The sequence below is a fragment of the Ascaphus truei genome, unplaced genomic scaffold (assembly GCF_040206685.1).
Source record: "Ascaphus truei isolate aAscTru1 unplaced genomic scaffold, aAscTru1.hap1 HAP1_SCAFFOLD_451, whole genome shotgun sequence".
NCBI lineage: Eukaryota > Metazoa > Chordata > Amphibia > Anura > Ascaphidae > Ascaphus > Ascaphus truei.
The window spans coordinates 28,433-41,111 of NW_027456782.1; the positions used below are offsets into that span (position 1 = coordinate 28,433).

General features: G+C 55.8%; 1 protein-coding gene across 1 annotated transcript in view; it reads right to left on the bottom strand.

The window, feature by feature from the left end:
* DCHS1 (dachsous cadherin-related 1) overlaps nt 1-12,679 on the bottom strand; it is a gene marked incomplete at its 3' end in the record, with an annotated part of 108,016 nt that overhangs the window by 14,010 nt on the left and 81,327 nt on the right. Inside the window, exons 5-9 of the mRNA XM_075584112.1 lie at nt 11,738-11,974; nt 10,220-11,200; nt 7,588-7,775; nt 3,386-3,482; nt 441-598 (exon numbers count right to left, since the gene is read on the bottom strand). Of these exons, the coding sequence (XP_075440227.1) occupies nt 441-598; nt 3,386-3,482; nt 7,588-7,775; nt 10,220-11,200; nt 11,738-11,974 (1,661 nt within the window). The remainder of the gene's footprint in view (nt 1-440; nt 599-3,385; nt 3,483-7,587; nt 7,776-10,219; nt 11,201-11,737; nt 11,975-12,679) is intronic.

The following is a 12,679-nucleotide window of genomic DNA, read 5'->3' on the forward strand; positions in this document are numbered from 1 at the left end:
GCAGGGCGTATATACTCAGTACCTGTATACAGACACGCGCAGGGCGTATATACTCAGTACCTGTATACAGACACGCGCAGGGCGTATATACTCAGTACCTGTATACAGACACGCGCAGGGCGTATATACTCAGTACCTGTATACAGACACGCGCAGGGCGTATATACTCAGTACCTGTATACAGACACGCGCAGGGCGTATATACTCAGTACCTGTATACAGACACGCGCAGGGCGTATATACTCAGTACCTGTATACAGACACGTGCAGGGCGTATATACTCAGTACCTGTATACAGACACGCGCAGGGCGTATATACTCAGTACCTGTATACAGACACGCGCAGGGCGTATATACTCAGTACCTGTATACAGACACGCGCAGGGCGTATATACTCAGTACCTGTATACAGACACGCGCAGGGTGTATATACTCAGTACCTGTATACGGATGGCGGTCTCTGTGCTGCGGGGGGGCGCTCCGCGGTCGCTGGCGCGCACACTCAGGGAGTATTGCGAGCGCTCAGCGAGGTGCAGGGCGGCCGCTGTACGAAGCTCTCCAGTATTCGGGTGAAGTGTAAAGCGCTCGCCCCAGGGACCTACAGAGAGACGGGCGAGATTACACCCCGAATACGTGCACCCCCCCTAATCCTCACTGCCCTCCCCCACCTCCCCCCACCTCTCCCTCACGTCTCCCTCCTCACACTCTCACCTCCCCCCAGGGACCTACAGAGAGACGGGCGAGATTACACCCCGAATACGTGCACCCCCCCTAATCCCTCACTGCCCTCCCCCACCTCCCCCACCTCTCCCTCACGTCTCCCTCCTCACACTCTCACCTCCCCCCAGGGACCTGCAGAGAGACGGGCGAGATTACACCCCGAATACGTGCACCCCCCCTAATCCTCACTGCCCTCCCCCACCTCCCCCCACCTCTCCCTCACGTCCTCCTCCTCACACTCTCACCTCCCCCCAGGGACCTACAGAGAGACGGGCGAGATTACACCCCGAATACGTGCACCCCCTCTAATCCTCACTGCCCTCCCCCACCTCCCCCCACGTCTCCCTCACGTCTCCCTCCTCACACTCTCCACCTCCCCCCAGGGACCTGCAGAGAGACGGGCGAGATTACACCCCGAATATGTGCACCCCCCCTAATCCTCACTGCCCTCCCCACCTCCCCCCACGTCTCCCTCACGTCTCCCTCCTCACACTCTCACCTCCCCCAGGGACCTGCAGAGAGACGGGCGAGATTACACCCCGAATACGTGCACCCCCCCCTAATCCTCACTGCCCTCCCCACCTCCCCCCACGTCTCCCTCACGTCTCCCTCCTCACACTCTCACCTCCCCCAGGGACCTACAGAGAGACGGGCGAGATTACACCCCCGAATACCGTGCACCCCCATAATCCTCACTGCCCTCCCCCACCTCCCCCCACGTCTCCCTCACGTCTCCCTCCTCACACTCTCACCTCCCCCAGGGACCTGCAGAGAGACGGCGAGATTACACCCCGAATACGTGCACCCCCCCCTAATCCTCACTGCCCTCCCCCACCTCCCCCCACGTCTCCCTCACGTCTCCCTCCTCACACTCTCACCTCCCCCCAGGGACCTGCAGAGAGACGGGCGAGATTACACCCGAATACGTGCACCCCCCCTAATCCTCACTGCCCTCCCCCACCTCTCCCTCACGTCTCCCTCCTCACACTCTCACCTCCCCCCCAGGGACCTGCAGAGAGACGGGCGAGATTACACCCCGAATACGTGCACCCCCCCTAATCCTCACTGCCCTCCCCCACCTCCCCCCACGTCTCCCTCACGTCTCCCTCCTCACACTCTCACCTCCCCCCAGGGACCTGCAGAGAGACGGGCGAGATTACACCCCGAATACGTGCACCCCATAATCCTCACTGCCCTCCCCCACCTCCCCCACGTCTCCCTCACGTCTCCCTCCTCACACTCTCACCTCCCCCCAGGGACCTGCAGAGAGACGGCGAGATTACACCCCGAATACGTGCACCCCCCCCTAATCCTCACTGCCTCTCCCCACCTCCCCCCACCTCTCCTCACATCTCCTCCTCACACTCTCACCTCCCCCCAGGGACCTGCAGAGAGAGGGGCGAGATTACACCCCGAATACGTGCACCCCCCCTAATCCTCACTGCCCTCCCCCACCTCCCCCCACCTCTCCCTCACGTCTCCCTCCTCACACTCTCACCTCCCCCCAGGGACCTGCAGAGAGACGGGCGAGATTACACCCCGAATACGTGCACCCCCCTAATCCTCACTGCCTCCCCCACCTCCCCCCACGTCTCCCTCACGTCTCCCTCCTCACACTCTCACCTCCCCCAGGGACCTGCAGAGAGACGGGCGAGATTACACCCCGAATACGTGCACCCCCCATAATCCTCACTGCCCTCCCCCACCTCCCCCCACGTCTCCTCACGTCTCCCTCCTCACACTCTCACCTCCCCCCAGGGACCTACAGAGAGACGGGCGAGATTACACCCCGAATACTTGCACCCCCATAATCCTCACTGCCCTCCCCCACCTCCCCCCACGTCTCCCTCACGTCTCCCTCCTCACACTCTCACCTCCCCCCAGGGACCTGCAGAGAGAGGGGCGAGATTACACCCCGAATACGTGCCACCCCCATAATCCTCACTGCCCTCCCCCACCTCCCCCCACCTCTTCCCTCACGTCTCCCTCCTCACACTCTCACCTCCCCCAGGGACCTGCAGAGAGACGGGCGAGATTACACCCGAATACGTGCACCCCCATAATCCTCACTGCCCTCCCCACCTCTCCCTCACGTCTCCCTCCTCACACTCTCACCTCCCCCCAGGGACCTGCAGAGAGACGGGCGAGATTACACCCCGAATACGTGCACCCCCATAATCCTCACTGCCCTCCCCCACCACCCCCCACCTCTCCCTCACGTCCCCCTCCTCACACTCTCACCTCCCCCAGGGACCTGCAGAGAGAGGGGCGAGATTACTCCCCGAATACGTGCACCCCCATAATCCTCACTGCCCTCCCCCACCTCCCCCACCTCTCCCTCACGTCTCCCTCCTCACACTCTTACCTCCCCCAGGGACCTGCAGAGAGACGGGCGAGATTACACCCGAATACGTGCACCCCATAATCCTCACTGCGCTCCCCACCTCCCCCCACCTCTCCCTCACCTCTCCCTCCTCACACTCTCACCTCCCCCCAGTCACCTGGAGAGAGAGGGGGGAGATTACACCCGAATACGTGCATCCCCATAATCTTCACTTGGCCGCCCCTCCCTGTACCACCCCCTCCACCTGCCTCGCGCTCTCCTCTGTGCTCCCCCTCCCTGCCCCGCGCACATCCCTCCTGCCCCCGCCCGCCTGCCCTGTACCTGTCAGACTGTAGGTCACTGTGCCGTTTTCGCCCTCGTCAGGGTCCTTAGCGATCAGGGACGCCACAAACACCCCGGGTGTTTTCCCCTCCATCACCTGTGGAGAGCAGATGTTACTAGGTAACTGGGGGGTGGGGAAGGGGGAGGGGGACAGGGGGGTGGTCTCTGTGATGCCCAAACAGGGCGTAGGGAAGCAGTGGTTCTGTGAGTGTAAAGAGCAGAATCATCGCACAAGGGAGACACATCCAACTGCAAATGTTTTCTGCTCTTACCCCTATATTCTGCTCTTAGTCCCCATCTTCTCCTCTCCCCCCCCCAACTTCCCCTCTCCCATCTTCTGCTCTTACCCCCCATCTCTGCTCTAACCCCTTCATCTTCTGCTCTTACCCCTTCATCTTCTGCTCTAAACCCTTCATCTTCTGCTCTTACCTCAAATCCTTCTGCTCTAAACCCTTCATCTCTGTTCTTACCCCCCATCTTCTGCTCTCCCCCCAACTTCCCCTCTCCCCCATCTTCTGCTCTTACCACCAATCTTCTGCTCTAACTCCTTCAGCTTCTGCTCTTACCCCCATCTTCTGCTCTCCACCCCAACTTCCCTCTCCCCTATCTTCTGCTCTTACCCCCAATCTTCTGTTCTTACCCCTTCATCTTCTGTTCTTACCCTTCATCTTCTGTTCTTACCCCTTCATCTTCTGCTCTTACCCCTTCATCTTCTGCTCTTACCCCTTCATCTTCTCCTCTCCTCCCCAACTTCCCCTCTCCCCCCATCTTCTGCTCTTACCCCCCATCTTCTGCTCTTACACCCCATCTTCTGCTCTAACCCCTTCATCTTCTGCTCTAATCCCCCATCTTCTGCTCTAATCCCCCATCTTCTGCTCTAATCCCCCATCTTCTGCTCTTACACCCATCTTCTGCTCTAACCCCTTCATCTTCTGCTCTTACCCCTTCATCTTCTGCTCTTACCCCTTCATCTTCTGCTCTTACCTCCCATCTTCTGCTGTAACCCCCCATCTTCTGCTCTAACCCCCCATCTTCTGCTTTACCTCCCCATCTTCTGCTCTGAGCCCCCATCTTCTCTTACCCCCATCTTCTGCTCTTACCCTCATCTTCTGCTCTTACCCCCCATATTCTGCTCAAATCCCCATATTCTCCTCTTACCCCATCTTCTACGCTTACACCCCCATATTCTGCTCTAATCCCAATCTTCTCCTCTTACCCCCATTTCTCCTCTTACCCCATCTTCTACACTTACACCCCCATATCTGCTCTTATCCCCCATATTCTCCTCTAACCCCCTCATCTTCTGCTCTTCCCCCCATCTTCTCCTCTTAGCCCCCCATCTTCTGCTTTTACCCACCATATTCTGCTCTTACCCCCCCATCTTCTGCTCCTACCCCCCATATTCTGCTCTAACCCCCTCCATCTTCTGCTCTTCCCCATCTTCTCCTCTTCCCCCCATTTTCTCCTCTTACCCCCCCATCTTCTCCTCATCCCCATCTTCTGCTCTTACCCCCATCTTTTGCTCTAACCCCCATCTTCTGTTCTGACCCCCCATCTTCTGCTCTTAGCCCCCATTTCTGCTCTCACCCCCCATCTTTTGCTCTTAGCCCCCATCTTTTGCTCTTAGCCCCTATCTTTTGCTCTTAGCCCCTATCTTCTGCTCTTACCCCCCATATTCTGCTCTTACCCCCATATTCTGCTATTACCCCCCCATATTCTGCTATTATCCCCCCCATATTCTGCTATAACCCCCCCATATTCTGCTCTTACCCCCCATATTCTGCTCTAACCCCTCGTCTTCTGCTCTTACCCCCATATTTTGCTCTTACCCCCCATATTCTGCTCTTACACTCCCATATTCTGCTCTTACCCCCCATATTCTCCTCTAACCCCCTAATCGTCTGCTCTTAACCCCTCCATCTTCTGCTCTTACCCCTCCCATCTTCTCCTCTTACCCCCCCATCTTCTCCTCTTACCCCCCCATCTTCTCCTCTTCCCCCCCCCCCCCCCCCATCTTCCCCTCTTACTCCCCCCCTGCCCTCCTACATAGTTACATAATTACAACCTAGTTACATAGTAGATGAGGTTGAAAAAAAGACATAGTTCAACCTATGCTAAATTTAGACAACAGATACTTTATCCTATATCTATACTTACTTATTGATCCAGAGGAAGGCAAACAAAAAACCCCATTAAGGGGAAAAATGAATTCCTTCCTGACTCCAAGAATTGGCAATCGGATTAATCCCTGGATCAACATCCTTCCCATGTATACTTATTTGGTATATCCCTGTATACCTTTCCCATCTAAAAAGATGTACAACCTTTTTTGAACAAATCTATTGTATCTGCCATCACAGTCTCCATGGGTAATGAATTTTTTGCTGGTAAAATTTCCTTTCCTCCAACCTTAAGGAATGGCCCCGAGTCCTTTGTACTGCCCGTGGGATGAATAGTTCTTTTGAAAGCTCCTTGTATTGTCCCTGAATATATTTGTATATAGATATCATATCCCCCTTTAGTCGCCTCTTTTCTAATGTAAATAAATCTAATTTTGCTAGCCTCTCCCCATAAGTTAGCTTGTCCATCCCCTTTATTAATTTGGTGGCTCTTCTCTGCACTCTAAAGGGGCATAATTATGTTTACTTCCCTTCCATCCATGGCCCGTTTGATGCAAGATAAGATCTTGTTTGCCTTTGCAGCTACTGCATGGCTTTGGGAACTATTGCTAAACCTGCTGTCTATAAGCACTCCTAAATCCTTCTCCATCAAGGATTCCCCCAATATATCTCCATTTAATTTGTAAGTCGCCGGTTTATTCTTGTATCCGAAATGCATAACCTTACATTTATCTGTATTAAACCTCATCTGCCATTTACCTGCCCACGTTTCCAGTCTCTCCAAGTCCTTCTGAAGAGAAATTACATCCTGCTCTTATTCTATTACCTTACACAATTTAGTATCATCAGCAAAGATGGAAACTTTGCTCTCGATCCCAACCTCAAGGTCATTAATAAACAAGTTAAAAAGCAGGGGTCCCAGTACCAATCCCTGAGGTACTCCACTTACGACTTTAGCCCAACCTGAAAAAGTTCCATTTATGACAACCCTCTGTTGTCTGTCCTTTAACCAGTTTTCAATCCAGGTGCATATATTATTACTGAGTCCAATTTTCTTTATTTTGTACACCAACCTCTTGTGTGAAACCGTATCAAAAGCTTTTTCAAAATCTAAGTAGACCACATCAGCTGCATTACCCTGGTCTAAATTCCTACTTACCTCCTCAAAGAAACAAATAAGGTTAGTTTGGCAAGATCTATCCTTCATAAATCCATGCTGACTATTACTAATAATTTTGTTTTCCATTAGGTATTCCTGAATATTATCCCGTATTAAACCTTCAAGTAGTTTCCCTACTATTGAAGTCAGGCTTACAGGTCTGTATTTTCCCGGTTGTGATCTAGCTCCCTTTTTAAATATATGCACCACATCTGCTTTACGCCAATCTTGTGGTACTGAGCCTGTGGAAATGGAGTCCTTGAATATTAAATATAATGGTTTTGCTATTACTTAAATATAATGGTTTTGCTATTACTAAGCTTAACTCTTTGAGAACTCTTGGATGTATGCCATCAGGGCCAGGTGCCTTGTTTACTTTAACGTTTTCAAGTCGCTTATGAACTTCTCCCTCAGTTATCCAATTGTTCATTAATATGGAGGTTGTGGCTTCCTCCTGCGGCACTACTATTGAACTTGATTCTTCCCTGGTAAACACAGAGGCAAAGAATTTGTTTAATACCTCAGTTTTTTCCTTATCTCCAATAATCTGCCTACCCATCTCACACTGAAAGGGTCCTATATTTTCTTTTCTCATTTTTTTGTTATTAAGGTACTTAAAGAACGTTTTAGGGTTGACCTTACTTTCTATTGCACTCCTTTTTTCATTATCCATTTTTGCTAATTTAATTGCCCTTTTGCAATTTTTGTTACATTCCTTATAATTCTGATACGATGTCTCTGTCCCTTCCGACTTAAAGAATTTAAACGCCTTCCTCTTCTTGTCCATTTCCTCCCCTACCTGTTTATTTAGCCTCTTTCCTCCTCTGAGACCATTTCCCTCCCCCCCCCCCTGGTCTCTCCTCTGCTTAGCTACTCTTTTCCCTCCTCTCTCTTCTTCCCTCCCCCCTCCCCCCTCCCCATACCTGCAGGGGTATCTCTCGCCTGGCCTTGGGGTGCAGGAACATGGGGGGGTTATCATTTTCATCCAGCACCGTGACATGGACGGTCCCCGTGACACTGCGGGGGGGCGCCCCCCCATCTTGTGCTATGACCAGGAGTTGGTACGTGGCCTGGATCTCCCGGTCAAGGCTCCTTCTCACAGACAGCTCCCCTAGGAGGGAGGACAGAGGGGGACAGAGTGAGGGGGAGGGGGGACAGTAAGTGGAGAAGAGGAATACAGTAAGGGAAGAGGGGTGGGGGCACAGTAAGGGGAGATGGGGACATAGTAAGGAGAGAGGGGGGACACAGTAAGGGGAGATGGGGACATAGTAAGGAGAGAGGGGGGACACAGTAAGGAGAGAGGGGGGACACAGTAAGGGGAGAGGGGGGACACAGTAAGGGGAGAGGGGATAACACAGTAAGGGGAGAGGGGGGACACAGTAAAGGAAGTGGGGGAGACACAGTAAGGAGAGAGGGGGAGACACAGTAAGGGGAGAGGGGGAGACACAGGAAGGGGAGATGGGGAGACACAGTAAGGGGAGAGGGGGAGACACAGGAAGGGGAGAGGGGGAGACACAGGAAGGGGAGAGGGGGAGACACAGTAGGGGGAGCGGGGGACACAGTAAGGGGAGAGGGGGACGCAGCAAGGGGAGAGGGGGAGGCGCAGTAAGGGGAGAGGGGGACATAGTAAGGAGAGAGGGGGGACACAGTAAGGGGAGAGGGGGGACACAGTAAGGGGAGAGGGGGAGACACAGGAAGGGGAGACGGGGAGACACAGTAAGGGGAGAGGGGGAGACACAGGAAGGGGAGAGGGGGAGACACAGTAGGGGGAGCGGGGGACACAGTAAGGGGAGAGGGGGACGCAGCAAGGGGAGAGGGGGAGGCGCAGTAAGGGGAGAGGGGGAGACAGTAAGGGGAGAGGGGGAGACACAGTAAGGGGAGAGGGGGGACACTGTAAGGGGAGAGGGGGAGACACAGTAGGGGGAGAGGGGGACACAGCAGGGGAGATGGGGACACAGTAAGGTGAGAGGGGGAGGCGCAGTACGGGGAGAGGGGGAGGCGCAGTAAGGGGAGAGGGGGGACAGTAAGGGGAGGGGAGGCTCAGTGAGGGGTGACACAGTAAGGGGAGAGGGGGACACAGTAAGGTGAGAGGGGGAGGCGCAGTAAGGTGAGAGGGGGAGGCGCAGTAAGGTGAGAGGGGGAGGCGCAGTAAGGGGAGAGGGGGAGGCGCAGTAAGGGGAGAGGGGGAGACAGTAAGGGGAGGGGGGACACAATAAGGGGAGAGGGGGACGCAGTAAGGTGAGAGGGGGCGGCGCAGTAAGGTGAGAGGGGGAGGTGCAGTAAGGGGAGAGGGGGAGGCGCAGTAAGGGGAGAGGGGGGACAGTAAGGGGAGAGGGGGGACAGTAAGGGGAGAGGGGGAGACACAGTAAGGGGAGAGGGGGGACACTGTAAGGGGAGAGGGGGAGACACAGTAGGGGGAGAGGGGGACACAGTAGGGGAGAGGGGGACACAGTAAGGGGAGATGGGGAGACAGTAAGGGGAGATGGGGAGACAGTAAGGGGAGAGGGGGGACAGTAAGGGGAGGGGAGGCTCAGTGAGGGGTGACACAGTAAGGGGAGAGGGGGGCACAGTAAGGTGAGAGGGGGAGGCGCAGTAAGGTGAGAGGGGGAGGCGCAGTAAGGGGAGAGGGGGAGGCGCAGTAAGGGGAGAGGGGGAGACAGTAAGGGGAGGGGGGGACACAATAAGGGGAGAGGGGGACACAGTAAGGTGAGAGGGGGCGGCGCAGTAAGGTGAGAGGGGGAGGTGCAGTAAGGGGAGAGGGGGAGGCGCAGTAAGGGGAGAGGGGGGACAGTAAGGGGAGAGGGGGGACAGTAAGGGGAGAGGGGGAGACACAGTAAGGGGAGAGGGGGGACACTGTAAGGGGAGAGGGGGAGACACAGTAGGGGGAGAGGGGGACACAGTAGGGGAGAGGGGGACACAGTAAGGGGAGATGGGGACGCAGTAAGGGGAGAGGGGGAGGCGCAGTAAGGGGAGAGGGGGAGGCGCAGTAAGGGGAGAGGGGGAGGCGCAGTAAGGGGAGAGGGGGAGACAGTAAGGGGAGAGGGGGGACAGTAAGGGGAGGGGATGCTCAGTGAGGGGTGACACAGTAAGGGGAGAGGGGGACACAGTAAGGTGAGAGGGGGAGGCGCAGTAAGGTGAGAGGGTGAGGCGCAGTAAGGGGAGAGGGGGAGGCGCAGTAAGGGGAGAGGGGGAGACAGTAAGCGGAGAGGGGGGACACAATAAGGGGAGAGGGGGACGCAGTAAGGGGAGAGGGGGACACAGTAAGGTGAGAGGGGGAGGCGCAGTAAGGTGAGAGGGTGAGGCGCAGTAAGGGGAGAGGGGGAGGCGCAGTAAGGGGAGAGGGGGGACAGTAAGGGGAGGGGATGCTCAGTGAGGGGTGACACAGTAAGGGGAGAGGGGGACACAGTAAGGGGAGAGGGGGCGGCGCAGTAAGGTGAGAGGGGGAGGTGCAGTAAGGGGAGAGGGGGGACAGTAAGTGGAGAGGGGGGACAGTAAGGGGAGGGGAGGCTCAGTGAGGGGTGACACAGTATGTGGGCAAGCGCTAAGCGCTATCACCTGTGTGCGGGTGTATGTGGAAGTCCGTCTCCTGCGCCGGCAGTCTGTACGTGATGCGCCCGTTCTGCCCGGCATCCCTGTCTGAGGCGCTCACTCTACCAACGCTCTGACCTGCCAGTCGGTTCTCGGGGACGCTCAGGAAGTACCTGTCCTCGCTGAGCCGTGGGGCGTTGTCATTCTCGTCTGTCACCCGGACGCGCACTGTGCAGGTGGCAGTGCGGGTGCTGGAGCCCCCCGAAGCCAACACAGCCAGCAAGTACATCTCGCGGCTCTCCCGGTCCAGCGCCCCTCGCACGTACAACCAACCCGTGTCCGGCTCCACACCAAACCCAACCGCGTCCACATCTGGCCGCAACCGGTAACTCACCGGATCTTCTCCCCCTGCGGGGGGCAGCGCCCGTACCTGCAGGAGACGGCTGAGTGGGGGACTTCCCTCCCGCACCTCCACACGATAATCGGATGCACCACAGGCCGGCTCAGACTCCTGCTCCATCACCAGGACAGTGACCTCCAGAGCAGAGGAGAGTGGGGGGTTCCCCCCGTCCACCGCCAGCACTCGTAGCTCGTAGCGCTCCTGGCTCAGGAACCCCATGACTCGGAGCTGTCCGGAGCCATCCAGGCTGAAGGGCCCTAGAGAGTCTAGCTCGTAGCGCACCTGTCCGTTGGCTCCCACATCACGGTCCAACGCCCGGCCAGTGAAAATGATGGTGCCTACAGGTGGAGACCCTTGAAGCCGCACGGTGTGGGAGGACATGGGGAAGGTGGGGGTGTTGTCATTGACGTCGATGACCTGGAGGATGATCCGGGCCTGGGCGTAGGCTGGTGGAGAGCCGCTCCGCGCTTGAACATCTAGGACCAGCTCGGCGTCCTGCTCCCTGTCCAGAGGCCGTTGGGTGGAGAGAAGCCCGGATCGAGGGTCCAGGGAGAAGTAACCGCGGGGGTCACCAGAGGAGAGAGAGTACAGCACCGGACCAGGGACACCTGGGGGAAGAAGGACAGAGGGCTACATAAGGACATATAGACACTGTATACTGGAGTGTACGAGCTGCATTGGGGGGCAATCAAACTGTATAGTCAGGTACATGAGCTGTATAGGGGGGGTAAAAGAGGAGAATAGAAATTCTATAGGAGTAGTATAGATGGGTATTGGAGTATTATAGGGTGTATAGGAGCTGCATTGAAGGGTATAGGAACTGTAGAGGTGGTATAGCAGTTGTATAGAAAGGTAGATTATAAGGGGCACAGGAGCTGTATAGAAGGTTATAGGAGCTGTATAGAAGGTTATAGGACCTGTATATGGGTTAAAGGAGATCTATAGGGGCTCTATGAGCTGTAATGGGGTCGGGGAATAGCGGGTATGGGAACAGGATAGAGGGTATAGGAGTTTATAATGGGGTATACAAACTATTAAGGGTACGTGAGCTGTATAGGGGGTATGTGCCCTGTATAGGGGGTTATGAGCTGTATAGGGGTTACGTGAGCTGTACAGTGGGGTACATGAAATGTATAGTGGGTTACCTGGTGGGTTGGTTGCCCGCACACTGCCTACGCTGGTCCCTGGGGGCGTGTCCTCAGAAACGGTGATGTCATACTGCAGCAGCAGGAAGGCGGGCAGGGGGGCGGAGCTTGGCAGGAGGCTGATATTCACCCTCGCATTAAACTCTGCCCGGACTCCGCCCCCATCCTGAGACCCCACCTCCAGGTGCAAGACAGTGCCGGCCCACGAGGAGAGAGAGCGTGCCACGGAGAGAGTGCCTGTGAGAGAGAAACTGTCAGAGAGAACGTGGCATGGAGAGAGTGCCTGAGAGAGAGAAACTGTCAGAGAGAGCGTGGCATGGAGAGAGTGCCTGAGAGAGAGACCATCAGAGAGAGAGAGAGAGAGCGCGTGGCATGGAGAGAGCGCCTGAGAGAGAGAGAAACTGTCAGAGAGAACGTGGCATGGAGAGAGTGCCTGTGAGAGAGAAACTGTCAGAGAGAACGTGGCATGGAGAGAGTGCATGCGAGAGAGACCATCAGAGAGAGTGTGGCATGGAGATAGTGCCTGAGAGAAAGAGACCATCAGAGAGAGAGTGTGGCATGGAGATAGTGCCTGAGAGAGAGAGACCATCAGAGAGAACGTGGCATGGAGAGAGTGCCTGAGAGAAAGAGACCATCAGAGAGAGAGTGTGGCATGGAGATAGTGCCTGAGAGAAAGAGACCATCAGAGAGAGAGAGAGTGTGGCATGGAGATAGTGCCTGAGAGAGAGAGACCATCAGAGAGAACGTGGCATGGAGAGAGTGCCTGAGAAAGAGAGACCATCAGAGAGAGACAGAGAGAGCGCGTGGCATGGAGAGAGTGCCTGTGAGAGAGAAACTGTCAGAGAGAACGTGGCATGGAGAGAGTGCCTGAGAGAGAGAAACTGTCAGAGAGAGCGTGGCATGGAGATAGTGCATGCGAGAGAGACCATCAGAGAGAGTGTG